Genomic DNA, 16,847 nt, shown 5'->3' on the forward strand with positions numbered 1-16,847 from the left:
TTATTCCTGGTGTTTGTTAACCTGCGGATCTGAATAGTCCAACAGGCTGTTTCTAAGAGGTTTGCTCGCTCTAGTCCTCCCCATGTAGTATACTCACAGCGTTATATGAATAACTGAATATTCACATGTGAACAACCATTGTGGTACACAGATTTTGTGTGTAGCAACCTTTAAAAATACAATACCTAGAATTTTTCATTGAATATCCTGTATGTTAGGAATAGGTCCCATTACAGGTCCTGTATAGGTATTGGAAAGAGTGGTAGGGAGACTACATATACTTAGCAATAATGAAAGCAGTGTTCACAGCTAAAATTCTAATGCAAGCAAATACTTGGTAAATTTTATAAGTAGTATGTAGTTTTTTAGAAGAAAAAAAGACCTGTCAGGTTGGTTAACGTTAAAAGTTTTCTATCCTGGTTTCACGTGCTTTCTCTCCCGCCTACGAAAATAGTGCAAGCTTTGCAGAGTAGTCACACGAAACTCTGCAATCCAATTTGTAAATGCAGGTTACTGGATCATTACTAAAAAATACTGTATTTCTCCTTTTATGGGCTAGTCCAACCATGTGCAGACACTACCAAAACTCTTACATGGTGATTTAATCTCACAAAATCACTGGCCCAGCTGCCTGACACAGGAAGCTATAGTTCCCTCTCAGCTTTAGAGAACTGATGCCATTTCATACCTCCCTTGACAAAGAGAAACTCTGATTTTGTAGGTTTCCTCGGTAAATCAACGTATAGTGAAAGCTTATCAAGCCCTGAGGGCTTACCAAGTCTAGGGGATGGTCTTGGTTCCAACTTGTTTGGTTTGCATCACCCAGCATACAGTATTAGAGAAGGAAGCATCCTATTCAAGTAGGTGTGGCTTAACATTGGAGAATGTAATGATTATTGCTAGCTAAAAATGCAAGACAACCCCATCCAAAACAACTGTAGTGTCTTGAGGATGTGTCAGTCTGCTGAACTTACAAGGAGCAAATTCAGATATTGTCTAAAAGGCTGTCCGGATCAAGTTTGTAAATAATTTTTCCCTCTGTACTGTAACACCGAATAATAGTTAAGGATTTCTTTCCTTAGTATTGTAACACAGAATAATAGGTAACAAGTATAATGGGTTTGCTGAGAAATTAAATTATTTCCTTGTCATATTCTATCAAAGAATATTTAAGAGGGAAATCTAACCTGTAGCCGTTCTTTAGCAACATTAAGGATTAGATACTGTCAAAGAAAAAAAGTGAAGAAAAACTACCTGCTAAAACCTATCAAATGAATAGCAACAGGGTACCAGGTAAAGTTAGACATATCCAGATGTGCTACTGGAAATTGATGGTGAGCTCAAATAGGGCTGCTAACTTAATAGGTAGTCTTTACTTTAATATTGGCTTCTAACCTGTAAGGTTGGAGAAAGCAATTTTTCTGCTTCTCTTTAATTGAACAGTAGAATTGATGCTGAGAATTAGTCTAATTAATTTTCTTTCCTTAATTGATAAATTGGTTGAAATAGTAATAAAAAAAAAAAAGGAGACATATAGATGAATATTGTGATACTATAGCTATCCATCAGCATAGCTTTTGTAAAGAAAAATTATGTCTAATGGTAATTCCTTGAGCTTGACAACAAATAGTAAAAGACAATTATTAGATTTTATTTTTTTTTCCCTTAAAGAAAGGTTTTGAAAAAGAACTTCACAAATGGCTATTAGAAAAGCAATAGGAGTACTTTCAAGAATTAGATAGTCCTCTGGGACAGCAGACAAAACCAAAAGTATATTATCAATGTTTGGTGTAGGAAAACTACAACAGGGGTATCCAAAGTCTGAGTGTTGTAGGTGGTGTTTCACACATATGTGTGTGTGTGTATAAATGAATTGAAAATGTCCATGACCAGTGGTACAGAAACATGTGTGTCTGAGGCAGAATCATTCAAGTCAGAGTAGGAGAAGATAGTAGAGGATTCCAGGCAGGATGGCTACACAGGCGTGGTGTTGACAAACGCGGAGTATTGTATGTTGGGCAGAAAAGTAGATGTGTCAACGCTAGCTAACGTAACTCTGATCACTTGGGAGTGGAAGGGAAAATAACGTATGTTTCTTTATGAAACACTTAAAGGAGATAGTCATCCAAAGATTCAATTGTTGAAAATGAAATAAGACATAATGCTGAAAATAGTAGAGTGGCATGTGTCAATAGTACGCCCTTTCCTGCAATGCTGAGTTCTTTATGGGTTAGGCTACCTGAAGTATGTATATAGCAGAAACAGATGAAATTGAAAGAGAAGCGGTGCAAATTTTAATCCTGAATAGAGTTCTGTATGAGGAAAAAGCTAAGAGATTGTTTAGAAAAAAGATTAATAATAAAACCAGAAGTTTATGACATGAAAGAAAGGAAGATTGGTTACTTCTTTTTACTTTTTCAGTTATTACAAGAAGTCATGCAGTCCAGTGCAAAGTAACAAATACAAAATAGGAAACAGTCTTTTAAGCAACTTGTATTTCACTTTTGGTCCAGATTCCCAGAGTACTTTCATATCAAAGAAATAAGATAAAAGACACATGTTTATCTCTGCATTATGTGTCCAAATACAAGATTTCGGAGTTAGCCATGAAAAAAGTTGCTCTCCCTCCATCTTTGCAGACCACCCCTCTAACAAGCGAGGTTCTGTAACACACGCCAGGCTCTGTCCATCCAGTGTGGCCTGTGTAGCCATGAGCTCCAACTGGGAGTGCCTGGGCACCAGTCAGCTGTGGTCCTCAGAGGGATGTTGTGGGGTCAAGGTTGGTGCTTCATGGTATCAAACTTGGTAGTGTGCTTGCTGGTTTCTTCTTCATGTATTGACTCTTTTTCTGTCTTACAAAATTTGGTTTATTTTATATTTGAAACCACTTTACACTTGGGCCAATGTGGTAGGAAGTAATGTGTATGCCAGAGTTACAGCAACCAGTAGGAGATGAGGGACCAGAATAAACTTCCCTCTCTTGTTACAGAACACTTGTCCGATCTGAGTCCACCTTGCCTTGAAACATCTAGGACATCATACAGTCTCTTGTTTTGAAGCAAGCTGTAGTTTCTGTGTTTCTGGAGGCAGAGTTCTTGCTTAAATTCTGTGGTGACTTTTCAAACTATCATAAGAAAATTTGCTTTTATTAAATGATGTACATCTTTTTCATGCAATTAAACACAAATCCCTGGTAGTGCCAGGCATTCTTCAGGGGCCCTATGTGTCATGGCTCACAAATCACTCAAAAAACTGTGAGCTTTTTAGAGATTGTAGTCACAAAGCTCTGTGTATTTGCTTTTGTGCCAAAGGCCTGTCCCGACTGCATACAGCAGGTTTTAACTTTGGCTAAAGTATTGGGACCCCTTGGAGAAATTTATGGCAAGTTGGAAGAAAAAAAAAAAAAAAAAAGAAAGGAAAGGAAAGGCCAGTTTAAAAAAAAAAAAAAAAAAAGCTAGGGGTGTCTGTCTCCTTTTATTTCCCACTCAATTTGCACTTCTGGAGACACCTGCTGCCATTCTATTGCTAGCTTAGAATTCATTAGAAAGCAAGTTTCACCCGTGACATTCTCACATGTGAAATCTTTGCCCAGAGTTTGAACCACATTGCTCTCGAGAAAGGGCAGTGGCTACATGCAAATACCAGGAGAGATGGTTGACAGGATTGATCGTGTGGGGTCAAATGCTAAAAAGGTATGTAAAAATGTGATTGTGTTTCTTGGAAAAAGTGTCAAAAGAGTATTCCTGATATCAGATGTGGTGACATTCACTGTTTCCGTGTTTTGACGTTTTTCTGCCTATGCCTCAAGCTGTTAACATGCTGAAGTTATCTAATTTATTTTATTTTATTTATTGGACAGGGGTCAGGCACTTTGTAAATTATGGACTGCATTCTCAGGGAATCAAAATATTTAGGTTGCTTGTGAGGTTTAGTCCTTGGCTTTGTGTCACTAATTACTTTTACACAAAGTAAATGAAATAATGACAAAAGGAAAATGCATCAACAAAGAAAGAGAAATTAAACTTTGTAAAGCAAAACAAAAGCCACATCAGAAATAGAAAGTGTTATTTAAGGGGAAAAGTGGGTGACCAAATGTGCAGTCTGGATTCAGTACAATGTTACATGGCAAGAGAAGAGACACTCAGCTTTGGATCTTCTCCAGGCAGAGGAAAATTTATGACATAAATTTTCTTTGATAAACATTCCTGAGAAACTTCTTTGTGTTTTAATCTTGATGACTGTCTCAATCCAGTGGTCTCTTTTTTTTTTTTTTTTGTTTTTCTTGTTGGCTGGGGGGTTTTTTAATATCTCCTTTCTAATTTTTTTTTTTATATTCTGAATATACCTGAGCAGCAACTGTTGAAGGTCTGACTTGCTTACAAACTAATTTGTAGTAGAAGGTAGCCAACCCTGTACCTGGATTGCATTAGGACCTTTGAAGAGTGTCCCCAGATATTCTGATTTTCCCAAACTTATGCTTCAGAATACTGTAGCAGTATTTTCTCAGTTTGTTTCCCTGTACAAGGTGCAGAAGCATTCCCAGAGGCCTTCAGCATGCTACCCCAGCAATGTTTCTAGCCTCTGGTTGTCCGATGTAATAAGCCATAAGAAGCAAGAGTTAAGCCTCCATAGAAACAGCAATAACCAGAAGCCATTGGTCTGTTTTATACCATACTTACGTATTTATTTCTCTGTAATAGTGGCTGAATTGGAGTCTGTGTGTTTGGAAGTAGGAGTTCAGCTTTTTGCTTTGACAGAAGCAAATGGCATTAGCTTTGCTTTTACTCAGAAGTGGAAAATCACTCATAAAACTGCATCAGAGCACCATGAAAATAAATGCAGGGGTGTGGTTATGCTTTTGTAACTTTATAAATGAAACAAAACTCTATATACTCATTGATTGCTGTTTCAGTGTGCAAGGTGCAAGATAGCAGCATGTTTTATAACTCCTTCCCTTGCAGAGATGCATTTAACGTCATTAGAATCATTGCTTAATTTACAGTTTGATCTTCCTAGTGACATGTATAACAAGTTAAATATCAGTAGAGTGCATTTAATAAACACTAATTTGTATTAATCTTATCATAGACTGTATATGTCATGTAGGGAACTTGTGTGGTACAGTAGAAAGGGAATACATTTACAAATTTGTTCCAATTTTACAAACCATACATTTCAGGATCTGTATTTTTTGAAGCATTTACTAGATAGCAGTTACATGATTTCTTATGATTATACAGACTAAAAAGGAATAAAATACATATGTGATTTACAGAATGTAAGAATATTACCTCTTTGTGTTCTTTGTCTAATTACAATTGCAGTCTCTAAACTGATATAGATACAAGATGTTTCTTACAAAAGACCTAATTCTTCACTGCTCTTCCAGTAAAAAGTGACTAGAAAATGGTAATATTATTTGGAAGTATTTTATATTCTCACTTTTCCTCTAATCCAATGGAGTATATAAAATGGAGGACAACCTTGAATTGAGCTTTACATGTTTGTCTCATGCCCACTGCAAAAGAGCTCAAGCTGTTGAGCTGAAGGTGGCTGCTAGCCTTATGCTAAAAAGCATAATAAATGATCGTAAAGGCACTAAAAGACGACCGCTTCCCGTGACGAGACGCAGATAGTAGCTGTACCTGTGGGCGTGGAGAATTTTGATTGCAAACACCAGAGCAAACCTCATGACCACAAGGGGAAGGCTGGAATGCTTTGATAAAACACATAGGACTAGGTGGTGTGGATTACTCCAAAACACTCTTGTGCTTTTAATTGCATGATGCTTGTTTTACATCAGACAATCAATGGAAGCCAATCTGTTTGTTTTAAACCCAGCATCCTTGGTGCGCAGGTTAGAAGGACCAGAGCAGAGAGGGAAAAGCAGTCAGATTAGAAATACACAGACAAAATGTGATCACTCATCCCTTTCAGTGGACGAGTTTAAAAAAGAGACAGTTGTTATTAGGGAAGTGACAAGAATGGAGTAATAAAACTTGCAAGAATTATATTGAGAGCCACACAGAAAGGCCCACTGGGTTAAGCAGAAAGATCTCAATTTCAGGGCACTTGGAATCACACTCAGCAATTATTATCTGCTTTTACAAATAGCTCAAAGTTGCATTATTAGGATACTTAGGCTCAAAAGCATAAGTTTGGCTATAAAACGTAGGTTGCCTGTTCAAAGGAGACTCGATTTCTCCCACCCACTCCTCCGCACGCACACCAGGGGAAAAGGGAGTAATTTCCGTTTGATGGGAGTTGGTTGTCTGTATGAAATGAGTTTGGTTCATTGTTGGGTATATTGTGGCAGGCATTTACATGTTTGTAACAGTCATTGGAAATGACACTGAGGAGGAACGTTCCTGCTGGCATTGTCATCCGAGAGGCTGGATGGGCACTAACAGGAAACAGGCCTGTCACTCAGAAAGTAATCATCATGATCGGGATGGAGGCAGAGGAGGGTAAGGTGAGGCTGTGGGCTTCAGTCGGGACGGTACGTTCTGTGCAAAATGACTGTGCTGAAAAAAGAACATAGGAGAAAGAAAAAAAAAAAAAGGCTTAGAGCAACAGGTTCCTATTTTAGTAACATTTATGTTCAGAACCTTAACGAGAAACTGTGAATTTGAAATCCAGTTAGCTGCTTAAATGCTTAAATCATTTCAAGCACGGTTCCTATCCATGGATATGCTCTTTATTTTTGTGTTGTTTTTTTTTAAAACTGTCCTGTTTTTATTTAGTTTTTTTTTTTTCAAGCTGCTTCTCTGCAGACCAAGGCTACTAAGACAAACAGTAAAGAGAGCCTGTAGCTAACTGACAGTATAGAGAAATAATAAAACAAACTGTATCCAAAATAAAGGTACTGGGGGCTGGGAGGGGCATGAGACAAAATCAGAAATGTGATGTCTCTTTCTAATTTTTCTTGTTTTCACAGTTAGAAGTTACTTTTTGCCACAACATATATGTAATTTAATTTTAAATGTGTTTACATATACTGTTTTTATTTCTTAAAAAAAAAAACCTTGTAGTTTACATCTATATTAATTTTGAGGTTCCTGTACCCTGGCTGACAGGATCAAAGAATGCTGATTGACCTCTTTTAAAAAAATGATTAGGAATTTTATTGTCATATTTAGTGACCCTGAGGGAAGTTTGAATCCAAATTTTACATAAAGGTTCCGATTTCTTCTTTGGGGTAGTGTCAGCTCTCTTTTACAGGAAGGGTCGCACGCAGATGGTAGGCCCCTGCTGAAATTGCAAGTAAATAGCTGATAAATGAGGGCTTCCCACTTGCAAATGAGATGGTTTTACTTTTTTCCTTGACGAAATTCAGTAAATTGAAAAACTCTAAATAGCACAGAAATTTCAGTCCTCCAGACCGCCTTCTCCTTCTCAGATTTTGCTATACTATATTCAGCACTCAGTTTTGCCAACACCGAACATGCCTGATGTGGCATTTACATTCTTTAAAAAAAGCATAGATTAGTTATATTTCTAAGAGTTAACTTCTCCTCTTGACACATGTACTTAATTCCCATTAATGGAAATGGCAGCTAGGCATGCACACTGAAAGGAAAAATCTGTTCCTAAGCATATGATCCAAACTGCATTGTAGCTAAACATTTCCATACTCTGAAGTAAGCACTCATTATTTGCGAGATATTCTTCATAGTAAATGCATCAACCCCGCTCTATTCTCCCTCCGCTCTCTCGTAACCTGTTCCAAAACACCCTTTCTTAGAAATCTTACAGATTCGTTCTTAATGCTGCAGTTGTTTTGGATGTGTGCCTAAAAAAGAAAATCCATTTAGGATCTTCAGAGTTTTGCATATTTTCTGTGAGAATTTTCCAGTAAATCATTCTGTGGAACATCTTACATTTCCTTGGACTTTGTAGGTCTCTATTATTAAAACCTACAGTGGAAACAACAAAACCCAAAAAGCTCTTCTTTTTTTTTTTTTTTCCAGCACTTCCTTTACTTACTGTATTGCAGTATCTGCCAGAGGCACTGAGCTGAAGTGCTATCATTTGGTGATTTAAAAAACTAAATTAATGTTTTGTTCTAAGTTTTCCTTCTGCCAGTATGCTTATGTAAAGACCTGTGGATTCTGTCTATGCAATATTCCAGAGTTACGGTATTTCTAACTTCAGCTGGGTGGATAATTGATTTTTTTGGTTCACCTCTTGAACTGGAGAACCACAATAGCGACAAAAAAATGAGTTAAGCACAAAAATTCAGATAGGAGTTTATGATGTGAGTTGTTTCCCTTCACCCAAAGGAAAAACAGAGCTTTTTTTTCCTTTAGTTCAACCCAAATTGTCCTCTGTTACCTGGACTTGTTTGTTTTGAGCACCCCTTAAAGGAAGCAAAGCAGGAGAAATGCACGTTCATTGAACTGCTGGGGGGAGGTTTCATTTTTCTCATTGCATGAAGATATTTGAACTTATATTCTGAATTCTCAGTTTGAGAAGAGAATTGAGAGAACTGAACATGGATCTCCCAGGTTGCAAGGGGATTTTGTAACTATGACCCACTTGGTAAAAAGGGGCATCAGGGCTTGCTATTACTAGTCAAGAGTTTCAGGACAAGATAAAACTTCGTATGTTAAAAACTGGACAGTTGCCTATTAGGTACATTTTCTTCTTTCTCAGTCAGTAGTTATTTATCCCAATTCCTTGGGTTTTTTCCCCTTTCTGATATGATAGAGCCTTTGTGATATGTCCTGGCAATTTCTGAAAAGCAAGCCTTAAAGTTAATAGGATATGATTTGTAGAAAGGTTTCGGAGATTCCCTGAAACCATTTGTTTAACTTGCTTTTTCTCCCTCTTGCAATAGCTGTAGAACTTTCTATAAGAACACAATTTTATCGATAAGCCTATATAATGGACTGTTAAGAATCCAATAATAACAATACAATGATACAGTAACACAATACAATATAAATACTACAATATTAATACAATAGTAACAGTAACTTTTTTTTTTTCTCCTCCTTTTGGACCCAATTCTGTTTCCCCTCCATTCAGCTGGGAGAGGGAGCTCAGTAGTTGCAGAAAATGTAAGATGAAGGAAACCAGGAGGGAAGGGGTAGGTACCTGAGCACAAAATGTATTGGGGTAAGAGTAACTGTAAACTAGGGTAAGGAAAAAGAAGGGCTCATGACAGAAGCATTCAGGGAAATGATCTCTGCTTCCTTCCTTTATTTCATTTCCTTTCCCCTTCTCAGCTTGTTCTCCTTCTTGCTCAGTTATCTTTGTTTTCTCGCCTGAACATTTCGTTGCTTCCCCCCCCCCCCCCCCTTTTATTATGGTTCTTTGTACTTCCTAATCTAGCCAATGTCCTCTTCTATAATTCCTGATGGTGATTGCTCTGGTTTGTAATCATATTAGCTGAGAGCCAGCAACCAAGGAGCCCCATTGTGCTAGGCATAACACCAGCTTGGAATAGTATGTGATCATTGCCCTGAAAAAGCTCAAATAAGAAATTATATAGGAAGGGGTAAATATATGTGAACAGGCAAGGGAAGAACGTGGTAGAAGGGCAGTTGTGGAGTAGACCTGAGTTGAAAAAAGGATATGAGGGTAGAGAGTTGAGCAGAGCTAATATGCAGTCAAAATACGGTAGTCCTGTCGAAACTGTTGACTTTTTTTTTTTTAAATAAAAGGTGGTCTTAATTTTCCTGCAGATGGGGCTTCTGAGTGGCTTCTCTGCAAAATTCTCCCAGGGTCAAGTGTGAGGAAATAGGGGAAGCAAAGCAAGAAGTGGCAGAGAAGGAACCATTTCTGGATGGGCAATGGTGCATCAAAGGAAAATGAAACCAAGAAAAGGAGACTCACAAACGTGAATACAGCAATGATGTATGTGTTAACCAAACAGTAGATGTAAAAGTAATGCCTTTGTGGGGAAAAAAGCTAAAATCTATGACACATTTCAGCAGCATAGGGACTGTTGTCAACCGTGAGGCACACAGGATCTTTGTTTCTCATCTTTTTGCTGGAGTTGGCTAACTGTGTCAACTTGGGCAAGCTACTAAGCCTGCCTGCATCTCAGTTTCCTTATTTGAGGCCAAATTCTCCTACTAAGTAGCCTCCTACTCCACACAGAGATTTGCTGATTTGAATGGAGCCCCTGCAGAGTGAGATACTTTTCAATACAAATAAAGTTTTGGAATCAGCCCTAATTATATTTATTACCTGCAGAGGAGTAATGTGAGACTTAACATGGTTTGAGACCCTCAGATGAAAGAGAAAGTATGTGGAATTGTTCTTTTTAATCATCTGCTGCCTTTTCAATGTCTACTTCATAGCTGTCCTAAAAGGGCTAGCTACTAAATAACAAATGAAAAATCCTTGTACATATTAACTAGGTTTGTCAGACTCCTCTGAATGGACCTCTGTGGAAAATATTATTTGCTAGGGGCTACTGAAGGAAGTCAGTTTACCCTGCCCCACAGTGAGGAGCCATTAGATCTACCTCATGCCAGAAGTTGACAGATTGTACGCGACTCCGCTCCGAGCGCTGTGGTGGTGTAAGGCAGGCTGGAGACAGCCTTCGCAGATCCTCTCTTACGAACTGCAATGAAGGCGCCTTTGCAAACTTAGCTCGGCGTTTTGTTTCCTGAATGGTGTAATGCTCTTTGGGGATGATGTGCGTAAGTTACAAGTGGGTTCGCTACTCGTGGTTTAAATGATCATCCCAGACTTCTAGCTGATGATGCGTTTATGCCAACACTGGACTCACTGGCCTCTGTGTGAGCCTGCTGGTTTATAACATACGTATTGAGAGGGAAAAGGAGCGAATTAAACAGTGTAGCTGTTGGATATTAATAAAAATAATAAGCTTTTCTATTTGGAATTTTTTTAAGCCAGTGGGCATGAAAATGTTGAACATTTTATGGCCGCTTTGTGCAAATATGTTTATGTATTTCAGAAAGTAAACTTGCTTTCTCCATGTCACTGGGAGGTAGGGATAAGAGGGGAAGAGAGGGGGCAGTGGACCTAATCAAACTGTTGTGGGGTCAAAACCTCATGGTTTTTAAAGGCCCTTAATGTTGTCCAGCTGCAAATTAAAGGAGAGGGGAAAAAAAAAAAAAAAAAAAGAAGAGAGAAAGGAATTAGGGCTGGGGAACTGGAAAGAATGGAGTATAGATATGTGGTTGTGCGTGGGGATGTGTGCATGTGTGTGCTAAAGAACAGGCAGACCAGTTTTTTTTCTTTTTTTTTTTTTTTTCTATCCCCCCCTTACTGCGAGCTCAGTGCCAGGCTGGACACGGGCCGCGCAGACTATTGAGGCATTGTGCGCTCCGCTTCCAGAGTAGCCCCCGGCTAATCCCCGGGGCTTGGACGGGAATTTCCCCGCGGCGTTCTCCCGGCCGCTGCCCCCCTCTCCCCGCCGGGGCGGGCTCGGGCGGTGCAGCCTTCCCTGCCGGAGCGGGCGGCGGGTGTCCCCGGGCCGGGATGCGGGGCCGGCCCCGCGTGTCAGAGGTCCGCTACCTGACTGCCTTCCTCGCCTGCCAGATTTTTATCTAGATAATTGGAAGTGCCGCGGAGGCTGCGCTCGGCCAGCCGAGAGGCTCTGCAGCCGCGCTTCGTCCACCTTGTTATCTGGGGAAATTAGAGATCCACAGCGGAGGGACTCCCCTTGGTCGCGGGGGGGGGGGGGGAAGAGGGAGGGGTAAAAAAAAAAAAACAAAACCAAGAAAAGCCCCAGGGGAGGAACGGAAAGTTTATTTTTGTTGTTGTTTGTGAGTGTGTGTGTGTGCGTGCGTGTGTGTGCGCGCCCGCTGTTTTGGCATGTGGCTACCTTTTCCCTTGCACACAACAGGGCTGTTTGATGGAGTTTGGAGCTGAGGAAACTTTGGGTTTGTTGCCAGGACGGTTCGCAGCACTTTGTGGAAAGCAGGAGCTAACAGTGAGACCGACAGAGTGAGTGACAAGTTGTTTACAGGTTTCCTTGAAGGGGCCTCTGCTATATTTCAATCTGTCAAAGTTGCTTTTCTTCCCTCAGAACAATGCCTGATTGTTGTGCGGGGTTTTTTTTTTTTTTTCTTTCCCCTCCCCAAAGAGAGAGAAAGAGGGAGAGAGAAAGCGAGAGAGCGGAGAGGGAGGGGGGAGAGAAAGGAATGAAAATTCTTCGGAGCACAAATGCCTTTGGTAACATTTTTATGTGTCTAATCTTTTCTCCCCTATTTCAACTCCGAGAGAGTTGATAACTGTTTCAATTTAATCAGTCTGCTCTTGTTTTATCTTCTTTCTCCACTGATCTTCCTGAGCGCAGGGGATTTGTTCCCGGTTTGCCGGTTTAGGTGGATTGTCGGGCTTTTTTTTTTTTTTTTTTTTTTTTCCTTCTCCCCCCCCCCCGATTTTTAGGATATGGAACGAGTTGACTTTTCCCGTTTCGCGGCGGCGGGCGAGCAGAATTAAAAGGAAAGGACAGGCACCCTGAGGTTGCCCAGTGCCTCGCAGCCGCGGCGCGCCGCGCCGCTGTGGGGGGAGCTGTGCGAGCAGCCTGCTGCGAGGCGCGCTGCCCCTTTAAGAGACTGGTCAAGGAGTCCTAGCTCAGAGCGAGCGAGCCGGGAGGGAGGGAGGGAGGGAGAGGGAGGGAGGGAGGGAGAGAGAAAATCAATCGGTTTAGAAGGTTTGGACTCACTTGACAGGTTCAGTTGGAGGCGACCATAGGTGGCTGCTGTGACAAAGGGAAATTGTGCTTTTCCAGCATGCTAACTGACCCTGATTTACCTCAGGAGTTTGAAAGGTGAGTCGAGTTGTTGGGGCGGGGGGGGCGCTGCCTTTTGCGTTGGGGGGGGCTGTCTTCTCCCCCCTCTCTTTTTTTTTTTTTTGTTCTGTTTTGTGGTTTGTTTGTTGTTGTATTTCTATTTTTTTTTTTTTTAAATTTATACGAGCACGCGTGTTTGCGCGCGTGTGCGCGGATCGGCTGCCCGCGGTGCAGGCTCACACACAGACACACGGGGACGGGCGCGCAACTCCGGCGCTTGGCGGCAGGCCGGGGAGATGCTCCCCCCCCCCCCCCCCCCCCCAGCCCCGAGCGTTACCTTGGCTATTCAAACGGCGTGTCAGATAGCCGGGCGGCGGGTGGGGGCGGGGCGGGGGAGCCCCGAGCCCGCCGCCGCCGCCGAGCCCCGGAGCCCGGCCGCCCCGGCGGTGCACCCGCGGCGCGCAGCTTTGTTCCGCTGGCTCGGAGGCTGCCGTGCCCTCCCCAGCCCGCCCTCCCCTACCCCAGCCGGCCCGCCGAGGCGCACCGGGAGAGGTGCCTTCCTCGGCAGCACCTCCCCGCCCCTGCCCGGGGACACAGAGGATGCCCGGTACCGGGCGAGGCGGGGGCTTCAACTTCCAACCTCACCCTCCCGTCAAACTTGGGAAGGCGCTGCGCTGAGCACATGACCTTTTGTTGATCTAGCAGGAGCGATTATTTTTAGGCAAGTTAACATCCCGGCCCTCTGTCAGGAGAACATCCTTCTGCCTGAGGAGGGGGAAAAAAAAAAAAAAGAAAAGAAAAAGGAAAAAAAAGTGAAACTCTCCCAAGTTTTGGCCATCGCCTCTCTCTCAGAGCGTGAAGAGCGGGGTTTGGGTATGACGAGCAGGGTTTGGGTATGACGTAGATGCACCCGTCTCCCCCTGCCCAAAGCAGGAGCCTTCCCTGCCTGGAATTAAGTTTTTGCTGTCACTGGCGACGGCTTGTGACTTCTGAGAGTTTAGTCCTTATTTCATATGTTCCGGCGCTCCTAAGAGGTTTTGAAACGTTTTCTCAGGCGCTTGTACACACGTCCATTGATGATCCGGCATCCCTTCCCTCCGGCTTCATTTTTAAAGATTATTAATAGTCCCTTGTGCGGCTGCAGTAAACAATCCAAACTTTCATTTCTAAGCAGTAAATAAAAGAACGCCAGGATGCGCGTTACTTAGGTTTTTCTCATCTTCGTGAAAGCTACCTCCTGTATAAACATTTGGTTGTATCTGACTATGCAATACAAGCTAGGTGCTAGACCAGCTGGTTAAAAATATGCTAAGTCAAGCTGTTCATCGTTCAAACCTACTGAATTTGGTAGTAAAGGCATAGAAAAGAAGGCAAGATAAAAACATTTTAAGTGGGCTGAGGAACATGCATGCAGAGAAAGGACAGGAAAGAATGCTTGAATTAAAAGATAGGAGAAAAATGAAATTGGGAAATGCAGAAAAGAAGTATTGTAACGCTTTCAATCCTCATTCTGCAACTAGAACGCTTCCTTACTAGAAAGTGGAATTGGCATGGTTGCACTGCTCCAAGGTCATCTTTAAGACAATTAATGTTCCAGACTAACTTGGAATACTTGGTGTTTGTCTTTGGTTTGTTATCATTATAATAATAGAACAAAATTGGGTTTGTTCACGTGCATTGTATTAACTTAGTTCAACTACCTGAGGAAACCGTTACTGTTTCGGGTGTCGAATCTGATCTAGCATCACGATCATGCATTTGCCTTGTTCATACAATTAATAGATTCAAGTATTTACGTATTTCATATGCTTCACTAAGATTATACATAGAAATTTATAAGCAAGCGATTTTGATTATTCTTTGAACTTTGTGATCAACAGAATACTTGTAAACTCTGTGAAGCAGAATGAAGTCCTTTCATTTTCCTGTTGGGGGACTTTTTTTTTTTTTAAGCTGAAGTCTCTCTGCATTCTAAATATATATTTATGTAAATTTTATATAGAAACAAATAATTTGGGACAAAACATATTCCTTAGAAATAGAATGAGCTTCTCTACTCTTCCCCCCCCCGCCCTCCCTTGGCGTACGTTTCATTTTCAGAGATCCCAGCTTTGCTCTTGTAAACATTCTAGTTAAATAATCAATACGCTGCTCTCCTTTTGCTATGCAGATAATAGCAAGCAGTAGAGATGGGAAGCAATAAAAATGAACCTCTGGACATATAATTTTTTTTGTTTTTTATTTTTTTTACCATTTTCCCTCTGCAGTTGGAATTGGCAATACAAACCAATATCTCCGTTAATCATTACCATTTGTTTACATTGTGTGTGTTTGACTATAGTTACACACACAGAGTAGATACTGTCCATGTAATATATGTGTGTTTATCAGAAAACAGCCATGAGAAGACACTTTCTCTCACACAGAGATGCAGAGACCCTCAGACACACATGCTCACTGAGTTCACGTGTGTATATATGCATGACACACAGTTGATTGTTTTTTAGACATTTATGGCAGGTTATTCTCAGATTCTCAGTAAACACAGTTCTTGGAGCACATTTCTGCAGTCGCTGGGATCCAGCATGTCGTATGTGCATGATCGACTTCAGGTTTGTTATTACTATCCATCTCCCACTATTCCCTTTTAAACTCGAATAGCAAATTACAAGGAGTTAAAGATTTATCAAGCGAATCTGTTTGCAGTTCAGATCCCTGAGTGTCTGTATATATCTCAGGAGGTTATTATTCTCTCCCTGTCATCTTTCCCGTGATGTTTCAGTGTATCCCGGTAAACTGCAAACAGTTCAGAAACTTTCAGTCACTGCAACTGAAGGGATCTGAATCAAGGGGACTTCTCTTGTGTATCCCTGGCCATTATTGGGGGGGCACTTGCGATACGCACTGGGAATGAAAATGATCCTCAGTGTCAGATGAATAAACATTCATTAATTCATTCAGCATCACTAGTAAATTGCAGTAGGTTTTGTGAATTAGCATGTATAATTAATTACCATACCAAAAATGTGAGGGTTTTCGTCCTTTCCTGAGAAGTTACTTGCAGGTCTTTATTTCTGTTTGTGGCGGTTCAGCTGCTTGATTGAGAAGAGCATCAGAATGCGTACGCTGAGGGGGATGATGTTTGTAGAAACATTGTCGTAGGAAGAAATTATAACTGGAATCTGCTCCATTTGTTACACAGGGAAAGGAGAACTTCTGGGATGTACTTTGTGGTGTACCTGTGGTACCTGTGGCACTCTGAATTGGCTTTCAAGGTCTTGAAAAGAATAACTCTTTTGTTGTTCGGGTTTTCTTTTCTTTTTTTTTTTTTTTTTTTTTAAAGACGGGTCATTATACTGAAATATGACAAGTATGGCCACAATAGAAAGAAAGTTTACTTTGTTGAGGGAGAGGTAGAGATAATGTGGCCAGAACCATCGTGGACAGCTGTGAAATTTACAGAATTATAAAATCTCAGAAATGCCCAACATAAAGTTTTAATGTCTTAATAAAAATCTGATAAATGAAAAATAGATAAAGTGACTGCTTAACAATGTCCCTAGTGTATGGAATGTTCTTAAACCCAAATTAATTACTGCATATTTACATTTCTCTGTAGACTGAGAGAATGGCTACGCTGGGCATCCAGACAGAGTGAAATCCTTTCTCTTTCCCTTTTTCATTCTCTTCTTTTTCCTTTTTATTTTTCTTATTTTTAACATGCCAGTTTAAGGTACAGAGGTATGCTGTGTTTGTGGAAGAAAGGATGGGTTAGTGCTTCCATAGGAAAAAAGGAAGAGCTAGAAAAGACAAAAGGCATGGATGGGAGCATGGGGATCGGGACAGTAGAACAAGTTTAATGTTTACAGTCACTAGTTCTATGCACTCGAAACGTTCCCTGTGCTAGTAACTGGCTTGTAGAAGGGAAAGGCTAAAGGATGTAAAGCAAGCCTCTGCTGGGAGGAAAAAAATATACGTAGCTGCTTCACTGCTGCACTGCACGAGTCATTTCAGACTCCCACTGAATTTATTTTGGGGTTGTACCAACACTGTCAAATGGAGAAATCATTTTCCTAAAAGGAAACTTTGCGTATTCCTAAGTGCTTTTCTTAGCTAAAGTTACCCTAAA

The 16,847-nt window shown here is 40.9% G+C and overlaps 1 protein-coding gene across 9 annotated transcripts in view; it reads left to right on the forward strand.

Annotated features, from left to right (window-relative positions):
• SOX5 (SRY-box transcription factor 5) overlaps window positions 1-16,847 on the forward strand; it is a 657,382-nt gene that overhangs the window by 346,292 nt on the left and 294,243 nt on the right. For 4 of the 9 annotated variants that reach the window (XM_075758111.1, XM_075758131.1, XM_075758121.1 and 1 more), the window contains exon 5: window positions 11,828-11,928. The exons of 1 other annotated variant lie outside the window; for it this stretch is intronic. In XM_075758111.1, the coding sequence (XP_075614226.1) occupies window positions 11,837-11,928 (92 nt within the window). In that variant the 5' untranslated portion in view covers window positions 11,828-11,836. Of the gene's footprint in view, window positions 1-11,827; window positions 11,929-12,613; window positions 12,758-15,311; window positions 15,331-16,847 lie in introns of those variants that run through there. 4 more of the 9 variants (XM_075758140.1, XM_075758157.1, XM_075758174.1 and 1 more) reach the window with 3 other exon arrangements.

Source organism: Balearica regulorum, chromosome 1 (genome assembly GCF_011004875.1).
Source record: "Balearica regulorum gibbericeps isolate bBalReg1 chromosome 1, bBalReg1.pri, whole genome shotgun sequence".
Lineage (NCBI taxonomy): Eukaryota > Metazoa > Chordata > Aves > Gruiformes > Gruidae > Balearica > Balearica regulorum.